At 45.6% G+C, this 21,275-nt stretch overlaps 1 protein-coding gene across 1 annotated transcript in view; it reads left to right on the top strand.

The window, feature by feature from the left end:
- Nucleotides 1-4,426: 4,426 nt before the first annotated feature.
- Nucleotides 4,427-21,275, top strand: part of prkd2 (protein kinase D2) — a 121,749-nt gene continuing 104,900 nt past the window's right edge. The window contains exon 1 of the mRNA XM_043680868.2: nucleotides 4,427-4,879. Coding sequence (XP_043536803.2) covers nucleotides 4,676-4,879 — 204 coding nt within the window. The 5' untranslated portion in view covers nucleotides 4,427-4,675. The remainder of the gene's footprint in view (nucleotides 4,880-21,275) is intronic.

Genomic DNA, 21,275 nt, shown 5'->3' with positions numbered 1-21,275 from the left:
TAGTCATTGCCTCCCCACATTTTGATTGAGCTATCGAATTAATTCTTTGTTCTTTCCCTGCAGCCCCTGCATTTTTCTTTTTCTTTACAGCATTGGGTTGGTTTGTAACGCAGCGTGATGCTAAGGGGGTGAGTTCAATTCTTGTATCTGCTGAGGTTACTTATCCAGAATCCTCAGGTTTAAACTGCTACCGATTGTCTCTCAGTAGTGGGGGGTTATGGTGACTTCCCTTTTGTTGCAAGATTGAATTTGCATTTTTTTTTCTTGTTCCTTGATTCGTCATTCCCCTTTCGTGCTCAAATTCAGTGTACCACAGTGGACCGTAATGTGGATTCAATTTGTCCAAACATTTAATGATTTCAATGCCTCCATCTTCTTCCTCATACACCATCCAGTGATACTCTGAAATCACGCTTGTAGTTGTCATAGAGTTATACAGCATGGAAACAGACCCTTTGGATGTACGTTTCCTCAATATGCTTCTTAAAATTGGCAATTTAAAACAGTGCGCAGTGCTTCCAATGTGATTTCAAACCTGGCGTGGATGTCTAAGTCAGAAGATAGTCTGTTCAATTCTCACTCCAGGGAGTAAGGAACAGTATCTAGGCTGGAATTCCATAGGACGGTACCCAGGGAATCATCTTCTGAATTAAATCAAAATTCCATTGTTTTTTTTTGTACACTCCAAAGATCTGATGGAATTATTTTGAAAGCATGGAGGGGAGATCTGCCTGGTCAATTCTATATCCCTCAACATGCATTAAAACAACTGATCTGTTCATGATCATATTGCTACTTGTGGGAACGTACTCTTGAGCAAACTGCCTACACTGTATACTACATTAAGGCAGTAACCACAGATTGGAAGTACTATTGGTTGTGGAGTCCTTTAGAATGTCCTGAGATCATGACATTTACTATTTCTTCTTCTCAGGCTGTGCCTCAGAATAGAGGATGACTCATTTCAGTGGGTTCTGAGATTGTAAATGAAGTTATTGTGCGACTGGAAGATTTGACCTCACATGGAGTAGGTGGAGTTGGAAGGGTTGGGTCAATGGTCGTTTGGAGGTTTGTGTGTTCCCTCCAGCATCTTGACTTCACCACTTGCGTGTCCCTGATGTGTCCTCAGTGCCTTCCCGAAAGGAAGCATAGATTCCCTACATTGCGGAGGGAGGCTGTTCAGCTCACCGAGCAATAAGCCCAGACCCACCCTATCCCTCTAACCCCGCATTTCCCATGCCTAACTCACTGAGGCTGCCCATTCCTGGACACTATGGGGTAATTGATCACCGTCAGTCCATCCTGACCTGCGCACCTTTGGACTGTGGGAGGAAACCGGAGCACACCCACGCAGTCACGGGGAGAATGTGCAAACTCCACACAGACAGTCACCCAAGGCTGGAATCAAACTCAGTTCCCTGGCGCTGTGAGGCAATGGTGCTGCCCTGTTCAGTTTCAGTCAGTTAGAAGCCAGGGTCTCCTCACCAGACAATGGGGATATCTGAACTCTTCAGGCAAGTTATGAGGAGACACCACTGTCCTCCTGGGAGTCTCCAGGGATCTGGTTTCAGGCCAGTGGGTGACAGATCCCACCCAGCAGGACTGGTTTTGAATGGTTAATACCTCAATGCTGAGCTAATGACTTGGGAACAGACTTAATGGTCCTTCTAATGATTGGCCACACACAATCCATAGGACTCGCTTTTCTTTATGAATTAAAAGCACAATTAGTGACATCCAGGCTTCCTGTGTGGCTTCAAGTAACTTTTGTTTTCACATAAACTGACCTATAATGAGGGCTCACGGTCAGTCCAAATTGATGATGAAAGCTGTTGAGGACAGCTAATAATATTTTGATTTGATTTGATTTATTATTGTCGTGTGTATTTAGGTACAGCGAAAGGTTTTGTTTAGCATGCGGTATGGGCAGGTCATACCATACAAAGTGCATGAGAGTGTTAGAACAGAGTGAGGAATACAATGGTACAGCTGCAGAGAAGCTGCACAAAGAGTGAGATCAACATTAAATATAAAATTTGAGAGGTCCATTCAGAAATCTATTAACAGCAGGGAAGAAGCTGTTCTTTAACCTATCGGTACGTGTGCTTGAGCTTTTATATCTTTTGCCCAATGGAAGAGGGTGGAAGAGATTATAACCGGGGTGGGAGTTGTCTTTGATGACTTTAGGAGAAGGTGAGGACTGCAGATGCTGGAGATCAGAGTCGAGAGTGTGTTGCTGGAAAAGCACAGCAGGTCAGGCAGCATCCGAGGAGCAGGAGAGTCGACGTTTCGAGCATAAGCCCTTCATCAGCTCCACACGTTTGTCTTTGATGATGTTGGGTACCTTTCTGAGGCAACGAAAAGTCTAGATGGAGTCAAAGGATGGAAGGCTGGCTTGTGTGATGGTCTGGACTGTGTTCACATCTCTCTGTAGTTTCTTACAGGTCCTGGGCAGAGCAGTTGCTGTACCACATCCGAATAGGATGCTTTCTATGCTGCGATAATAAAAATTGGCAAGAGTCTTTATGGACACGCTGAATTTCCTTAGCCTCCTGAGGAAGTAGAAGAGTTGTTGTGCTTTCTTGACCTTCCCATCAACGTGGATGGACCAGGGCAGATTGTTGGTGATCACCACTCCTAGGAACTTGATGCTCTCCACCCTCTCCACCTCAGCACCATTGATGTAGACAGGGGCATGCCCTCTAGCTTGTTTCCTGAAGTCAATGACCAGCGCTATTACTGCTGAACTAGTCAATAGTGAGATCAAGGACTATAGTGCTGGGACCATGGCTTCAAATCCCATCATTGCAGCTTGTGGAACTTACATTAACCATTCTGAAAGTAAAAGCTAGAGTTAGCAACTGTGACTGTGACAATAATCATTCATTGTTGTTAAAAAATCCTCAGATATGAGGACATTACTGCGGATTAGGATCTGAAACAAAATTGCTGGAGAAACTCAGCAAGTCTGGCGGGCATCTGTGGAGCGAGAGTTAATGTTTGGAGTCCATTATGAAATGTCAGATGCTGCCAGACCTGCTGGGTTTCTCCAGTATCCTGAGTTAGAATATGGAACACTACAGCGCTGTACAGGCCCTTCGGCCCTCAATATTGCGCCAACCTGTGGAACCAATCTGAAGCCCATCTAACCTACACAATTCCATTATCATCCATACACTTATCCAATGGCCATTTAAATGCCCTTAAAGTTGGCGAGTCTACTACTGATGTAGACAGGGCGTTCCACACCCTTACTATTGCCTGAGTAAAGAACCTACCTCTGACATCTGTCCTATATCTATCACCCCTCAGTTTAAAGCTATGTCCCCTCGTGCTTTCTATGAATCACCATCAGTGCAAAAAGGCTTTCCCTGTCCACCCTAATACAATCCTCTGATCATCTTATATGTCTCTATTAAGTAACCATTACGAAATTAAAAGCTATAGTTAGTTATGGTGACTGTGACAAGAATCATTAATTGTTGTTAAAAAAAAATCCTCAAATATAAGGAAATTACTGCTCTTCTAATGAAAACAGACCCAAATCCCTCAGCCTTTCCTCATAAGACCTTACGTCCATACCCGGCAACATCCTGGTAAATCTCCTCTGCACCCTTTCCAAAGCTTCCACATCCTTCCTATAATGCGGTGACCAGAACTGCACTCAATACTCCAAGTGCAGCCGCACCAGAGTTTTGTACAGCTGCAACATGGCTCTGAAACTCAATCTCTCTACCAATCCCCAAACCAGAGTTTGGTTGTTTAATAAAAACGGTCTGGCTCAATAATACCCTCTAGAGAAGGAAATCCTTACTCAGTCTGGCCTACACGTGACTCTGGACCCACAGCAATGTGGTTGACCCTTAATTGCCCCGTGAAATGACCCTAAGTAGCCACTCAGTTCAGGGGACAATTAGGACTGAGTGACAATTGCTGGCTATGCCCCTATCCCAGGAAAAATCAAAAGGAAAAACACAATTCAAAACCGAAAGAAGTGCTGGAAATCAGTAACAAAACCTGAAATTGCTGGAAAAGCTCAGTGTGTCTGGCAGCAGAGAAATCAGAGTGAACGTTTCAGGTCCATTGACCCCTCCTCAGAAAGAAAATCAAAACCTGCTCCCTGGTTTCTGAGGGAAAGGGGAGTTACTTTGACACTAAAAGTTATCAAGTTAGAGGAACCATCCGCCAGATTAAAGACAAGTTTTGTTGTGTAGTTAGTTGGGAAAAGTCACAATCCCTGGTGTCTGTGAGGACCGGGAGCTGAATTTTCACCCCCCCAGCCCTCATTCGCTCGCACAGAGTGTGTGGATCCTCCTCTTGCTGGACGCTAACAAAGTTTATGATTAGTTCCAGCGCTGCCTGTCAAACTCTGAGTCCCCTCCTTCTCCCTCTCTCGCCGCACAATAGACTAATAAGTTATTGAAGGAGTCAGCGAGGGTAGGGTGTTTCCTGTTTTTTTATATTTGACGCCATTTTGTGGGTTTAAACTATCAAAACAGAGTGAGTCCACTCATTGTTGGCATTGGAACAAGTTTGTGTTGAGGCTGCTGCTGGAGTTTTTTTTTATTTTCGAAGGGATCTTTTGCTCTCTCTCTCCAGCACCACTTTCAATCTCTGTTGCCCCATCGCTCCCCTGCCTGTCTCCCTGAGTCGCCTTGCACCGGAGGGGCAGGTGATGAGTTCTGTGTCTGTTGCCTGCCCCAGTAGCCCAGCTCCTTGCCTGGGACAGGGGGTCGCTAGCCCTTGCCCGCCCGGCTGCGTGGGTACCTCGTTCATCATCCAGATAGGACTGACCCGGGAATCCGTCCTGCTACCGACTAGTGGCGACAGCACCTTAGCGAGAGTCAAGGAACTTGCCTGTTCCATCGTGGATCAGAAAGTAAGAATCGAACGTGCAATTGCTACACATGAAACCAAACAGACCTCATCTAAATGCAACTTTGGAAATTTATAAGAGAGATTTTTTTTTGTTTCATTTTGTGTGTGTGCCACTGACAATTTGAGTTTGATTGCGGTTGTGGGATCTTGCTGTACCTCCGTACAGCGTGGAAGCCTGTCAACCCCCCCCCCCATCGTATTGTTTAGAAATGTCTATCTGGTGATTTTCAATCGTTTGCTGTCTCGGAGCTAAACAAGAGTGTCACATTGAATGCTTGTATCTCTTAATCGTTCCAAATATATTTTAAAGCAATATATTTTGCCCCCCCCCCCCCCCGACTTGGTGGCTGGGTTTAATCATGTTTGTGCAAGTTTTTTGAGCGTGAAACAGGATTTGAGATGGGCGGGGGGGGAGTTTGTTCCAGCTGTTTCACGGTTGTGTATCTCGGTGAGAAACATCTGTCCTCAAGAAACCTGTTTGTTTAGTTCATTTGGCCAATGCACTTTCACTCTCGGTTCGTCTCTTACATTTTCAGAGTGGGCTTTTGGATAGGAATGGCAGCTTTTAAAAACAAAATCAAAAACCTCCTCGTTAAGTTAATGTCGAGGTTAATTCTGAATTGTCTGGAGGTGGGCCAGGTCAGAAGTAAGTTTTGATGGATCCCCACGAGTTGAAGTCTGGAAGCTCACGTTCCAGAGATGAAATTGATCAGTAGTCGGTTCCCGCCCATCTTGTAAAAAACTTCAGCACACAGCCCTGTTCCTGGTACAGAAACTACACACTGAAACCGTGCTCTCAGAAAACTTCACCAACCAAAAAAAAAGCAGAAAGGAAATGAGTTTTCCCACGCTGCCATTGATTAAACTCTGCCTGTGCAGACACTAGAAAAAGTTTCGTAGGAAATAGGAGCAGGTGAAGGTCATTCGGCCCCTCCAGCCTGCTTTCCTCCCCCCAAATATAATATGGTCACTGGCTGATCATCCAACTCAGCCCCCCTGCTCCCGCTTCCCCCTCCCCCCTTCAGCCCTCAGAACTCTCCATATCCCCTTCTGGAAAACTTTCAATGTTTTGGTCTCAAACACCTTCTGTGGCAGAGAATTACACAGGCTCCCCAGTCTCTGGGTGCAGACTTCTCCTCCATCTCAGTCCCACTAACAGCTGCAAGGCAGATAGCCAGTTGATATTTTTTGGTGCAGATGATTTGAGGGGGAGGGTTGATCTCTGGTTAGACAGAGAGCCAAAGAGAGGAAACTGGTGGTGGTTTAACATGAGGGTCCCCACACCTCCAAGGGGAGAGTTTGGAAGGAGACCTCATGGTGATGCAGGAATTGAACCTATGCTATTGGCATCACTTTATGGTTAGAGTTAGCCAACTGAGCCAACCAACCCCCAGGCCGTGCCTGGACATGGTGGTGGGGGGCGAGCTTGGCCCCATTCATAATTTATCATCAGGAGTTTGAGGACAGTCACATGACAGAGCAGGTGAAGCCTCCGAAAAGCATCTTGTCTGAAAGATGGCACATAGAGTCATAGAGATGTACAGCATGGAAACAGACCCTTCGGTCCAACCCGTCCATGCCAACCAGATATCCCAACCCAATCTAATCCCACCTGCCAGCACCTGGCCCATATCCCTCCAAACCCTTCCTATTCATATACCCATCCAAATGCCTCTTAAATGTTGCAATTGTACCAGCCTCCACCACATCTTCTGGCAGCTCATTCCATACACGTACCACCCTCTGTGTGAAAAAGTTGCCCCTTAGGTCTCTTTTATATCTTTCACCTCTCACCCTAAACCTATGCCCTCTAGTTCTGGACTCCCTGACCCCAGGGAAAAGACTTTGCCTATTTACCCCTACTTTTTGTCATTTACATAAATGATTTGTATGTGAGCATAAGCGGTACAGTTAGTAAGTTAGCAGATGACGCCAAAATTGGAGGTGTAATGGACAGTGAAGAGGGTTACCTCAGATTACAACAGGATCTTGCCCAGATGGGCCAATGGGCTGAGAAATGGCAGATGGAGTTTAATTCAGATAAATGTGAGGTGCTGCATTTTGGGAAAGCAAATCTTAGCAGGACTTATACATTTAATGGTAAGGTCCTAGGGAGTGTTGCTGAACAAAGAGACCTTGGAATGCAGGTTCGTAGCCCCTTGAAATGGAGTCGCAGGTAGATAGGATAGTGAAGAAGGCGTTTGGTATGCTTTCCTTTATTGGTCAGGGTATTGAGTACAGGAGTTGGGAGGTCATGCTGCGGCTGTACAGGAAATTGGTTAGGCCACTGTTGGAATATTGTGTGCAATTCTGGTCTCCTTCCTATCGGAAAGATGTTGTGAAACTTGAAAGGGTTCAGAAAAGATTTACAAGGATGTTGCCAGGGTTGGAGGATCTGAGCTACAGGGAGAGGCTGAACAGGCTGGGGCTGTTTTCCCTGGAGCATCAGTGCAGCACTCCTTCAGTACAGCACTCCAAGCTTTTTGTCGAGATTATATGCTTGCAAAGTATTTGAGCCTCTAGAGTGGGACTTGAACCGATGAACTTCTGACTGAGGCAAGAACACTCCTCATTGACCCACAGCTGCCACTCAAGCCTATCGCAAGCACAAATCATAGAACAGAATCCTTACAATTCAGAAAGGGGCTATTTGGCCCATCGAGTCTGCACTTATCCTCCAAAACGCATCCCACTGAGACCCAAACACCAGCCGTCCCCAACCTATCCCCATAACCCAACATTTCCCATGCCTAATCCACTGATCCTGCGCACCGTTGGTCACAAAGGGGTAATTTAGCATGTCCAATCCACCCTAACCTGCACATCTTTGGACTGTGGGAGGAATTGGCTGGCCCATAGAAGACAGATGGTGGTGGTAGATGGAAAGTATTCAGCTGGAGCTCAGTGACCAGTGGTGTTCGGTCGGGATTGGTTGTGGGACCTTTTGCTCTTTGACTTTTATAAATGACTTGGATGAGGAAGTGGAAGGGTGAATTAGTAAGTTTGCCCGTGATACAAAGGGTGGTGGAGTTGTGGATACTGTGGAGAGCTGTTGTGGGTTGCAACGGGACATTGACAGGAGGCAGAACTGGGCTGATAAGTGGCAGATGGAGTGATTCACTTTGGAAGGTCGAATTTGAATGCAGAATACAGGGTTAAAGGCAGGATTCTTGGCAATGTGGAGGAACAGAGGGATCTTGGGGTCCGTGTCCATAGATCCCTCTAAGTTGTCACCCAAGTTGATATGAAGGCGAAATATGTGTTGGCTTTCATTAGCAGGGGGATTGAGTTGAGCTGTGAGGTTATGCTGCAGCCCTTGAGCTCTGGTTAGACGACACTTGGAATACTGTATTCAGTTCTGGTCGTCACATTACAGAAAGGATGTGGAAGCTTTAGAGAGGGTGCAGAGGAGGTTTACCAGGGTACTGCCTGGACTGGAGGGCATGTCTTATGAAGGAAGGCTGAGGGTGCTAGGGTTTTTCTCATTGGAGTGAAGAAGGATAAGAGGTGATTTGATAGAGGTGTACAAGATGATGAGAGGCATAGATAGAGTGGATAGCCAGAGACTTTTTCCCAGGGCAGAAGTGTCTATCCTGAGGGGACATAATTTTAAGGTGATTGGAGGAAGGTTTAGGGGAGATGTCAGAGGTTGGCTCTTTACACAGAGAGTGGTGGGTGTGTGGAATGCACTGCCAGCAGTGGGAGTAGAGTCAGATACATTAGGGACGTTTAAGTGACTCTTGGATAGGCACCTGGACGATAGTATAATGAAGGGTACGTAGGTTAGTCTGATCCGAGAGTAGGATAAAGGGTCGGCACAACATTGAAACTGGAACACCCTGGGAAAACATATGTGCAGACACGGGGAGAACAGGGAAACTCCACACAGTCGGTGGCCCAAGGGTGGAATCGAACCCAGGTCCCTGGCACTGTGAGGGAGCTGTGCTAACCACTGAGCCATTGTGTTGGCCCCTTGTGTATCCTTATCCAACCTCAACTTACTCCTTTTCTGTTAGCTCTCACACTGGATACCTATCAGGAGCATGGTCTGGGGGAAGCTAATGATTGATTCTGCAGTGGCTGATCTTCCTGAACTTATCAGAGTTCTGATCTGGGACTTTCAGTCTGTTTCCATTTCTTGAGTTATCCCTGCTAGGGAGGAAGACGAGAGCTTATTAAATGTGAGGTACGATAATTATAACCATCTCAGAGCTAGATTGTTGCTCATGAGCAGCAATGCTCTGCTTTCACCGTCAGCTGTTAACCATTCTGTTCCATCTTTCAAACAAAGACGTGGTTCAAGTTCAAGAGGGTGTGGAGCAAGAAGAGGAGGGGGAATGAGCTCAAATCCCTCTACCAACCTGTCTGAGTCATTTGTAGTTGCAATTTTAAGATTTGTATTAAATGCCCCTTGAAATTATTTGGGGACGACAGAGGAGGAAGAGGAAAGTGTTTTTTTGAGTACTAGTGAAATTTGCATTGTGTTCTGGAAGATTTGTATCTTCATCCAGGTTATATGGTGCTGTGTAACCTTATGAAGTGGGGGTTGGACTGGGATGGACAAAGTTAAAAATCTCACAAAAGCAGATTATAGTCTAACAGGTTTATTTGGAAGCACTCGCGTTCAGAGCGCTGCTTCTTCATCAGATAACTAGTGAGGCAGGATCATATATTGAATGATTTAACTGCATGATGTTGAGAATTTATAGCAAAGGATCAGTATCATGCAATTAAATTGTTCAATGTATCGTTTTAACTGCATGACATTGTGAGGTTTTGCTATAAATTCTGTGTCTTGTGATCCTACTCCATGAGTTACTTGATGAAGGAGCAGCACTCCGAAAGCTAGTGCTTCCAAATAAACCTGTTGGACTATAACCTGGGGTTGTGTGATTTTTAACTTTATCCTTTATGAAGGAAGAAGAGCACAACACTTGAATCAGTCTCACTGTTCCTAGAATTATTGGTAAACATGAAGAGATTTCATCAATTTATCGAAGGTCCCTCAGTTACCTGATTGCTAAACCCAGGTTAACAGAAAGTGCTCAATAGGTTGCTGTAATTGACAATAAAACAGATATTTGTTGCAAATGGATAATTTGCAACAATTTGCAGAAAAGATGCACTAACTTAATTCTCTATAACCAAAACTCTACTTTGTAATTGGAAAACAAACCCTATGTATAACACACCCATGAAGACAAGACAATATGCAAATACTACAAGTGGGAAAGGAAGAAAAAAGTCAGGTGAAGTACAGTCCTGGCACCAGTTCCCGATTCCTAGTGACAACGGCAATATTTTCCTTCGGTTCCCTCCCGGCTGTTGACTTGTTGGAGCACGTGAAGTTGTGGAAGCATCAGTTCATTACAAGTTGAGGATTCATACTTTCAGTGTATCTGAAGATTTCTTTTTATTAGCTCTCCTCTCCACACCTTCTCACCCTTTGCAAATTCCCTTCTTAAAAGGACAATAAGGGAGTGTAACTTTCTGGGGCGGGGGGGGGGGTTCCACTCTCAGAAAGGAGGGAAAGAGAGATATTCTCTCCTTCATGGGTTGGATGTACCTGCTGTCATTTTCAGATGCAGCGACGTAGCCTCTCACCCAGGAATCAATCAAGATGTTGTGCACAACGTCCGCACTAATATGACGGAGTCCTAAGACCAAAAGATAAAGGAGCAGAATTAGGCCATTCAGCCCATTGAGTCTGCTCCTCCATTTGATCGTGTGTTTCTCAACCCGGTTCTGCCTTCTCCCTGTAACCTTTGATCCGCTTACAAATCAAGAGCCTATCTATCTCTCTCTTCAATACACTCAATGACTTGGCCCCCACAGCCCTCTGCGGCAATAAGTTTCATAGATTCCCCACCCTCCGGCTGAAAAATTTCCTCCTAATCTCAGTTTGAAAGGGTTGTCCCTTCACTCTGAGGCTGTGCCCTCTGGTCCTAGTCTCCCCTACTGGTGGAAACCTCTTCCCCCTTGTCTGCTCTATCCAAGTCCCTCAGTATTCTGTAAGTTTCAATGAGGTCCCCTTCATCCTTCTGAACTCCGTTGAGTTCAGACCCACTCTTCATATTGACAAGCCTTTCGTTGTCAGGATCGTTCTTGTCAACCTGTTCTGATTCCCCTCAACACTAGCATATCCCTTCTGCAGTTACGGGGCCCAAAACTGCTCACAATATTCCAAATGTAATCTGACCAAAGCCTTTTGCAGCCTCAGGTGTACATTTCTGCTCTTGTAATCTAACCTTGTTGAAATGATTGGTAACATTACATTTGCCTTCCTAACTGCCAACTGAACCTGCATGTTAACTGTGACTCCCAAGTCACTTTGTGCTTCAGATTTCTGAAGCCTTACCCCTTTAGGATTTAGTCTAAGCTGCTGCTTCCTACAAAGGTGCATGTGCATAACCTCTCACCTACCCATGTTGTATTCCATTTCCTGCTATTTTGCCCACACTCCTGGCCTCTCCAAGTCCTTCTGTAGCCTTCCTACGTCCTCAATGCTACCTGTCCCTCCACGTATCTGCAAACACAGCAACAATGCCTTCAGTTCCTTCATCTAGATCATGAGTTGTGATCTCAACACTGATCTCTGTGGAACCCCATTAATCACAGGCTGCCATCCTGTTTATCCCTGTCTTCTGCCAGTCAGCCAATCCTCTATCCATGTCAGTACCTTGCTCCTAACACCATGGGCTCTTCTCTTATTTAGCTGCCTCCTGTGCAGCGCCTTGGCAAAGGCCTTTTGGAAATGCAAATGGATTGCTTCCATTGGGCTGTCTTTAATCTAACTCGCTTGTTATCACTTCAAAGGATTCTAACTGATTTGTCAGCCATGACCCTTGCTGACTCAACCCTATTTAACTTCCAAGTACTCTGCAATCTCATCCTTTTAATAATGGACTGTAAAATCTTCCCAACGTCCGAGGGTCAGGCTAACCAGCCTATGGTTTCCTGTCTTCTGCCTCTCTCCTTTTATTAAACAGGGGGTTTACATAAGCCATTTCCAGTCCTCTGGGACTCTCCCAGACTAGAATGATTCCTGAAAAATCACCACCAATGACTCCTCATCTCTACGTCTCCTGCTCTCTCACCCCTGGGCTGTAGTCCATCCGGTTCAGGTAATTTATCCACCTTCAGACTTCTGACCTCTTTAGTGGTGAGGCTCTGTCTTGGAGTTCTGGTATGCTGCTAGTGTCTTCCACTGTGAAAACTGATGCAAAGTACCTGTTCATTTCCTCTGCCATCTCTTTGCTCCCCATTACTACATAGAATCATAGAGATGTACAGCATGGAAACAGACCCTTCGGTCCAACCCGTCCATGCTGACCAGATATCCCAACCCAATCTAGTCCCACCTGCCAGCACCCAGCCCATATCCCTCCAAACCCTTCATGTTCATATACCCATCCAAATGCCTCTTAAATGTTGCAATTGTACCAGCCTCCACCACATCCTCTGGCACCTCATTCCATACACGTACCACCCTCTGTGTGAAAAAGTTGCCCCTTTATATCGTTGCCGTCTCACCCTAAACCTATGCCCTCTAGTTCTGGACTCCCCAACCCCAGGGAAAAGACTTTGTCTATTTATCCTATCCATGCCCCTCATAATTTTTGTAAACCTCTATAAAGTCACTCCTCAGCCTCTGACACTCCAGGGAAAACAGCCCCAGCCTGTTCAGCCTCTCCCTATAGCTCAAACTCTCCAACCCTGGCAACATCCTTGTAAATCTTTTCTGAACCCTTTCAAGTTTCACAACATCTTTCCGATAGGAAGGAGACCAGAATTGCACGCAATATTCCAACAGTGGGCCTGACCAATGTCCTGTACAGCAGCAACATGATCTCCCAACTCCTGTACTCAATACTCTGACCAATAAAAGAAAGCATACCAAACGCGGCCTTCACTATCCTATCTACCTGCAACTCCACTTTCAAGGAGCTATGAACCTGCATTCCAAGATCTCTTTGTTCAGCAAAACTCCCCAGGACCTTACCATTAAGTATATAGGTCCATCTCCAGGCTCATTTTGCAATGCTGCAATATGCACTCTTGTCCCTACCTTTTTAGTTAGATACATATCTAAAAGAATCTCTTGTAATATTAGTTTATATTGCTCGCTAGCTTCTACTCATATTTTATCCCCCCTCCCCCACTCCTTTATTGCTTTCTTTAGTTAGCCTCTGGTGGTTTTTAAAGGATTCCCACTAATCTTTACCACATTGTGTGCTCTTTCTCTTACTTTTATGCTGTCCCTGACTTCTCTTGTGAGCCATGGTTGCCTCATGTTCCCCTTGATCCTGGTTGGAAAACCAATCGAAAGTCAAGTCACTGAGCAAAAGTGCATACCCACCCACAGAGCAGAGGTGTCTAGCACCCTCCCCACAATCACCACTTAAATGTGGGAACCTTGCAGAGTGTGACTTGACAACAGAATCCTCGCAATACTTTTTTTTTAAAAAAGAAAAAAGCGCCACATCATCCTCTTTGATTGGAAGCTGTATGTTTTCCCATTTTTAAGTCTGTAACATAAAACCGGTCTGCGCAGAGCTCCCTCAACCTGCCTTAAAATATCTGTAAAACTTTCTGAAGTATTGTCAGCTTTTTGCAAAACGTTTTCTCATCGGGTGAAACTGGCTGGGCAAGACCGGGAATTTAAACTGAGAAACTCCCTGATCACAGCTGTAGCTCAGTTGGTAGTGCTCCTGCCTCTGGGTCAGGAGGCTACGAGACCGAGTTTCGTCCGAAGATTATTTAGCACATAATCTAGGCCAAAGCCGTACGGGCATAGAATGTGCTGTACTGTTGCCAATGTCAATTTTCTGATGAGATGTTGACCAGTCTTGTCAGAAAAACCAAAGAACTGTGGATACTGGAAATCAGAAACAAAGTTAGAAAAGCTCAACAGGTCAGGTGGCAGCTGTGGAGAGAGAAACAGAATTAATGTTTTGGGTCCAGTGACCCTTTGACAGCATCCATGGAGAGAGAGAGTAAGCTAACATTTTGAGTCTAGGTTAAAAATCACACAACACCAAGTTCTAGTCCAACAGGTATATTTGGAAGTACTAGCTTTTGGAGCACCGCTCCTTCATCAGGTAGCTGACTCTTTGTCAGAGCTGCAGTGAAGTGTGGAGGGAGCATTTCTGTTTTAGTTTGGGAAGGTGGGGGTAGTGGGTGTAGGATGCCGTTGGAGAAAAGATGTTGATAGTTTAGATTAAGTGATTGGAGTGTGAGAATCCGAATTGTAAATGCTGTCCCCTCTGCACTTCACTTCAGCTCCGACAAAGGGTCACCTAGACTTGAAACATTAGCCTGCTGTCTCTCCATGGATGCGGTGATCTCCAGCATTTGTTTTCAGTACAGACAGGGGCAGCACGGTGGCTCAGTGGTTAGCACTGCTGCCTCACAGCACCAGGGTCCCAGGTTCGATTCCAGCCTCGGGTGACTGTCTGTGTGGAGTTTGCACATTCTCCCCGTGTCTGCGTGGGTTTCATTTGGGTGCTCTGGTTTCCTCCCACAGTCCAAAGATGTGCAGGTTATGGTGGATCGGCCATGCTAAATTGCTCATCGTGTTAGATGCATTAGTCAGAGGGAAATGGGTCTGGGTGGGTTGCTCTTCAGAGGGTCAGTGTGGACTTGCTGGGCCGAAGGGCCTGTTTCCACACTGTAGGGAATCGAATCTAATCTAAGATCCCAGCATCTGCAGTAATTGGCTCCTCCTTCAGGGCGGTCTTGTCGGTCCCTTTGGATCTGTACAAGCAATCCCTGAATCTGTTTCTCTGGAATTCCCCAGCTGGGATTCATTAACAACTGCCTTGTAATGACCCCACCTTGCCCCACCCAACAAAAATGGAGAAACATCTTCTGCGCATTGATCTGATTGAAGCCCCTGTCTGTAAGGGCATCTCTTGGCTGTTCAGAAGGCAATATTGGTCAGAGGGGGACCCTGTATACAGGTGCCATTCCAGCCCTGAAAATTATTGTCAATGTATTAAAACTGAAAGTTTTAGCTCTTTTGGTGCTGTTGGGTTTGATTGAAAATCACGAGTGCTAAGTAATGTCCATCCCCTCTCACTGCTGCCAGTCTTTATGGGCATTTACACCTCAACCAGCGTCACGGTGCCTTGTTGGATTCTTTTAACCCCAGGGAAGAGGAAGCTTGCTCATTGGGCGCCCAGGGGAAAGGAAGTTGCTCATTGGGTGCCCAGGGGAAAGGAAGTTGCTCATTGGGTGCCCAGGAGAGAGGAAGCTTGCTCATTGGGTGCCCCCGTTGGAAGAGGAAGCTTGCTCATTGGGCGCCCCGTTGGAAGAGGAAGCTTGCTCATTGGGCACCCGTTGGATGTACCATGTTGATTGTGTGACTGAATCCAACTGAAACATAAATCCATCTTAAAGTCGTTCCTCCATTGCTTAGTCCTTTTGAGTATAGGAGTTGGGCTGTCATGTTGAGATTGTACAGGACATTGAGGGCTCTGCTAGAGGACTGTGTCCAGTTCTGGTCACCCTGTTACAAGAAGGACATTATTAAGCTGGAAAAGGTTCAGCAGAGATTTACCAGGATGTTGCAGGGGATGGAATGTTTGAGTTATAAAGAAAGGTTGGGTAGACTGAGACTTTTTTGACTGGAGTGTAGGAGGTTGAGTGGTGACCTTTTATGGAGCTTTATAAAACCTTGAAGGGGTACGTACAGTGTAAGGTGAATGGCAGGTGTCTCTTTCCTAGGATGGGGGATTTCAAAACTAGGGGGCATATTTTTAAGGTGAGAGGAGAGAGATTTGAAAAAGACATGAGGGCCTTTTTTTTTGTACACACAGAGGGTGGTTCACCTGTGGAATGAACTTCCTGAGGAAGTGTAGGGTGTGCGTGCAGTTCCAACATTGAAAAGATATTTAGATAAGTAAATGAATAGGAAAGGTTTGGACGGATATGGCCAGGAGCAGGCAGCTGGGGCGGGGCGAGTTTAGTTTGGGATTATGGTCGGCACAGACTGGTTGGGCCAAAGGGGCTGTTTCTGTGCTGGATGACTTTATGACGATGACTCTTCCTAACCAAAAAGATCAATATTGGGTCTGTTGGTTCACAATTGGCTTCTTTTACCAATTTCTAACTTGACAAGAAAGTCTTGTCTGGCTATAACTGTAATATTTTGATTCATTAAACCTGATCAATAACATCTAAACTCTTGCCTTAGACACTGCTTGGTGTCCGCTCTGTCTCAGTGCGTAGCAGTGTTGCCTCTGAATGATAGCGGGTTCAAGTTTCGCTCCAGACACTTAAGTGTACAATCTGGTCTTGGCGTTACCAGTGCAGTATTAAGGGTGTGCTACACTCAGTCTCTCAGATGTAAAATTGCAAAAGAGGGAGCATTTGTTACTGAAGCGTGCACAGCTCTATTTTGTAGGGTGTCAGGGAAGGTCCCTGAGATGCGTCATTTCTCAGCAAATATCATTAAAACATTTTATTCCTGCTGCAACACTTACGTGAGCATATCCTACCTGCGCTCAGCCTATGAAGTTACTGACGGTGATTTTCCAGGCAATTACTTCTATTAAACATAGAAAGTAAGAGCAGAAGTAGACCACTCGGCCCTTCAAGCCTGCTCCCCCATTTGTTGTAACCATGGGTGATCATCCGACTCAGTTCCCTGTGCCAGCTTTCTCCTTTACCCTTTAACCCCAAGAACCATATTTATCTCTTTCTTAAAAATCATTCAATGTTTTAAATTAAAGGCAGAAAAAAAACAATGTCCTGTCCTTTTTGATTTTGTTTTGAAGTGTGGTTGTTGTTGCAGCAATGTGGAGAAGTATGAAGCCAACTTGCGCTCAGCAAGATCCCACAAACAGCAGTATGGTCATGACCAAATATTTCTGTTCTTTTGTGAATTTTGACAGAAGAGCAAACATTGACCGTGATACCATGCACCGAAACACATTGTTGGGAAAGTTCCGAGGAAAGGTCACTCGACCTGAAATATCAACTTTGATTTCTCTCTACGGATGCTGCCAGACCTACTGAGCTTTTCCAGCAATTTGTGTTTTTGTTTCTGATTTACAGCATCTGCAGTTCTTTCTGTTTTTAACCAAAGAGAGCCAGAGTTATACAGCACGGAAACAGACCCTTTGGTCTAACTCGTCCATGCCAACCAGATATCCTAACCTAATTGAGTCCCATTTGCCATATCCCTTGGCGTATATCCCTCCAAACCCTTCCTATTCGTATACCCATCCAGATGCCTTTTAAATGCTGTAATTGTACCAGCCTCCACCACTTCCTCTGGCAGCTCATTCCATACACGCACCACCCTCTGTGTGGAAAAAGTTGCCTCTTGGGTCCCTTTTAAATCTTTCCCCTCTCTCCTTAAACCTATGCCCCCTAGTTTTGGACTCCCCTACACTGTGCTATTTACCCTATCAGTGCCCCTCATATGGTTTTATAAAACTCTGTGAGGCCACCCCTCAGCCTCCAACACTCCAGGGAAAACAGCCCCAGCCTATTCAGCCTCTCCCTGTAGCTCAAACCCTCCAACCCAGGCAACATCCTTGTAAATCTTTACTGAACCCTTTCAAGTTTCACAACATCTTTCCTACAGCAAGGAGACCAGAATTGAACACAGTCTTCCAAATGCTCTTTAAAAGATCCCATGGCATTATGTCAGTCCAACTCAAAAGTGCAGCTGAGGCCCTGGTATCAGGGTACTGAAAGTACTGCATTCCATCAGGAATAGACTGAAAGGTCAGCATTGATGTCTATTGGTCAAGTCCTACAGCAGAACTCGAACCTTAGAGATGAGGGTTCTTACCCACTGAGCCACAGTTAACTTGAGCTAAAGGTGCTTTGTAAATATAAGTCTTTGTTTTATTTATGGTTTTGTTTAGTGATGGTATGTTGATTTAAAGCTGGGGTTTTAATGCCTTTCCCTTGCTCCTGTTGGTTTGCCAGCAGAAGTGAAGATAGTCACACAGGAAATAGTCACACAGGACTAATATCACCTCAGCCTAGACATCACACTCTCTCCTCTCAGTCAGAACTCTGTAGGTTCAAGTCTGGGGTTCAAGTCTTTGAGTTCCTAATGTTGGAAGGTGCTGGGGGTCCTGGATGTTACACGGTTGCGAGTTTCAGTGGACCTTGAAGATTCTGACAACTCCCAAGTTTTACCAGTGTCTCCCCAGTGCTGTCACCCAGAACAGATCAATTCACTGGGATCTTGTTATGCAAAGACTTCACAGTCTTTTGAAACAATTGTGGCTGCAATTGATGAGTAATTTGGGGCCGAGAATCGAGAAGAAAAGGAGGTGATGTCTTTTAGGACAGTGATGAGAGATCTCTTGTCTCATACTTTTGGCTTTCTGTCCCTGAAAAGGGAAGCAAACGTTGAGTCTAATGGAGACTGAGCTGCTTCAAGGCTTGGACAAGAAAGGGAATGAAAGGGAAGCTGGGAAAACCGAGTTGAGACTTGTAGAGATGCCAGGCTACAGGAAAGAGGTCTGTTTGAAGTTTTCAAATATTGAGTCGTTTGTGGTACGGTGTCTAGCTGCTTCTGAGCTAGCTCTCAGGGTTCAAGTCCCGCTCCAGGCTTGGATGGTTAAGGCGGCTGTGGTCATTTTGCAGCCAATCTGAGGATTTCCTATCGCATCGGATCTTTCCAGCACACGCCAGTGGCAGGCGGTAAAAGCGGGAGAGATTCCTGGTTGACCCTGTGATGGAGACAACATTTGAGCTTCTCCCATCACCATCCCACGGCTCCAGCCTGCAACCTGATTGTAAAAACGCACGCTACCATGGCAACCTGGGCTCCCTGATTGATCTGTAATGCAACACAATTGCTTCTGGTAACACCGGCTATAGAATTGGTGCAGAAAGGGACATTTCGGTCTATTGAGTCTGCACTGATGAGCATCCTGTAACCCTGCATGGGCTTTTTAAACCACGGCTAATCCTCCTAACCTGCGCGTCGCTGGACACTACGGGGCAATGTTTAGCAGAAGCTGCACATCTTTGGACGGTTGGAGGGAATTGGAGCACCCAGAGGAAACTCCTGCAGATGCAGGGAGAATGTGCAAACTCCACACAGACAGTTGCCTGAGCCTGGAATCGAACCTGGGTGCCTGGTGCTGTGAGGCAACAGTGCTAACCACTGTACTACTAAAAGTGCAGTTGACCAAGGTACATGTGGCTAATTGGGGGGAACCAGATGTTGATAACTGCATTCTTGGTTAGCAGATAAAGAAATGGGTAATGGACACCGTCTTATCTCTAAAGAGTCTCAGTATTCTGTGAGTAGGCAGACGTGAAAGATTTAATCACCACCTATGAGATTCTGCTCTGTGATTCTTGGTTGTACAGTGTATGCATGTGACCTTTAACCTCCTAGGGTGTTTGTTGGTAAAATGATAAAACAAAGAAGGAGAGTGACTGATCGTTCTGAGTGCTCTGCTGTTTTGATTAATGACTGGAGGTAAATGTTTGCAAAGTAAACATGGACGCGCAATTGTACTTTTACCTGTATTGTGTGTGTGTACGTAAACGCTTCTCGATTTTTAAAATTGGAACACGTGATTAAAATGGTGTGCCTGCAGAAGCCATTGATTTCTGTAGAACAGCGCAGCCCTAATGTTACGAATATTTGCTAATCCTCATTCTGTTCAGAAATGTTGTAAAATACGTCTGGAGCAGGTGGGACTTGGTGTCAGAGTCATGCAACATGAAAACAGACCCCTCTGTCCAACCAGTCCATGCCAACCATAATCTCAAACTAAACTAGTCCCATCTACCTGCTCCTGGCCCATATCCCTCCCAACATTTCTTTATTCAAGGACTTATCCAAATGTCTTTTTAAATAGTGTAACTGTTCCTGCGTCTGTCACTTTCTCTGGAAGTTCATTCCACACACAAACCACTCTCTGTGTGAAAAAAAAAATTGCCCTTCACGTGCTTCTTAAATCTTTCTTCTCTTACGTTTTAAAAATGTGCCCTGAGTCTTGAAATCCCTTACCTTTGGCAAAAGATATTTGCTGTTCACATTATCTATGCTCCTCTTGATGATGATATAAACCTCCTGACGTCACTCCTCGGCCTCCTACACTCCAGGGGAAAAAAGTCCCAGCCTATCTCCTCCAAACCTGAGCCCTCCATTCCCGGCAACATCCTGGTAAATCTCTTCTGAACCCTCTCCAAATTAATAATATCCTTCCTATAACAACAGGGTGACTGGAGCTGGACACCGTATTCCATAAGAGGCCTCACCAACATCCTGTACAACCTCAATATGACATCCCAACTCCTAAACTCAAGAGTGAGGGCAATGAAAGCAAGTGTGCTAAATGCTGCCTAAACAACCCTATTTCTTTTTTTTGCAAACTTCGGTGGCCCAGTAGTTAGCACTGCTGCCTCACAGCGCAGGGATCCAGTTCAATCCCAGCCTCTGGCAACTGTCAGAGGCTGGGATTGAACTGGATGAGTTTAGGAGTTGGGATGTCATGTTGAGGTTGTGCAGGATGTTGGTGAGGCCTCTTATGGAATACGGTGTCCAGCTCCAGTCACCCTGTTGTTACAGGAAGGATATTATTAATTTGGAGAGGTTTCAGAAGAGATTTACCAAGATGCTGCCAGGACTGGAGGGCTCAAGTCTGAATGTGTGGAGTTTGCACATTCTCCCCGTGTCTGTGTGGGTTTCCTCCCGGTGCTCCGATTTCCTCCCACAGTCCAAAGATGTGCAGGTTAGGGTGAATTGGCCATAGCATTCAGGGATGTGTAGGTTAGATACATGAGCAATGGGTAAGTGTAGAGGAATGGGTTTGGGTGAGATAATCTTCAGAGGCTCGGTGCGGACTTGTTGGGCCGAAGGGCCTGTCTCCACACAGTGGGGATTCTAATGTGGAGTGGGAGAGACAGAGAAACAATCGCATTATTGTTAAAACAAACTAGTTCACCACTGCCGTTCAGGGAGGGAAATCTTACCCTGTCCGGCCTGTCTATGATTGCCTTCTGAAGCGCCTTAGCAAGCCACTCGCTTCCAGGGCAATTGGGGATGGGTGACAAGCACCATTCTTGCCCGGGATGCAGGAAGGAATCAACAAAAAAAAACTCCCATGCCCTTGAAGATCAAGCATTTTGTTAAAAACAAACCAGTGCTGGTGGGATGGCAGAAATTAGTTATGGACGTTTTTACAAAAGTGGTGCACCACACAACAGACCATTTTTATAAGACATGGCAGCCCTACTTGAGTTATTTGGATATAGATTTGTCAGCTATCTTAATTAGCACGTTTGATTAACCAGGATGATTAGGTTTGACGAGCCCTGGGCCCTGGAGGGGGGTCTCCTGAGTCAATACGGGTATATATACAATGCACCCATTCCTTTGTTTAGGAGCTTTGCACTGAGCATAGCTG

The sequence above is a fragment of the Chiloscyllium plagiosum genome, unplaced genomic scaffold, assembly GCF_037043375.1.
Source record: "Chiloscyllium plagiosum isolate Xiang-an unplaced genomic scaffold, Cpla_swu_hap1 HiC_scaffold_47, whole genome shotgun sequence".
Classification (NCBI taxonomy): Eukaryota; Metazoa; Chordata; class Chondrichthyes; order Orectolobiformes; family Hemiscylliidae; genus Chiloscyllium; species Chiloscyllium plagiosum.
Note: the sequence above shows the minus strand (reverse complement) of the source record. Positions and strands in the feature narration are given on the sequence as shown.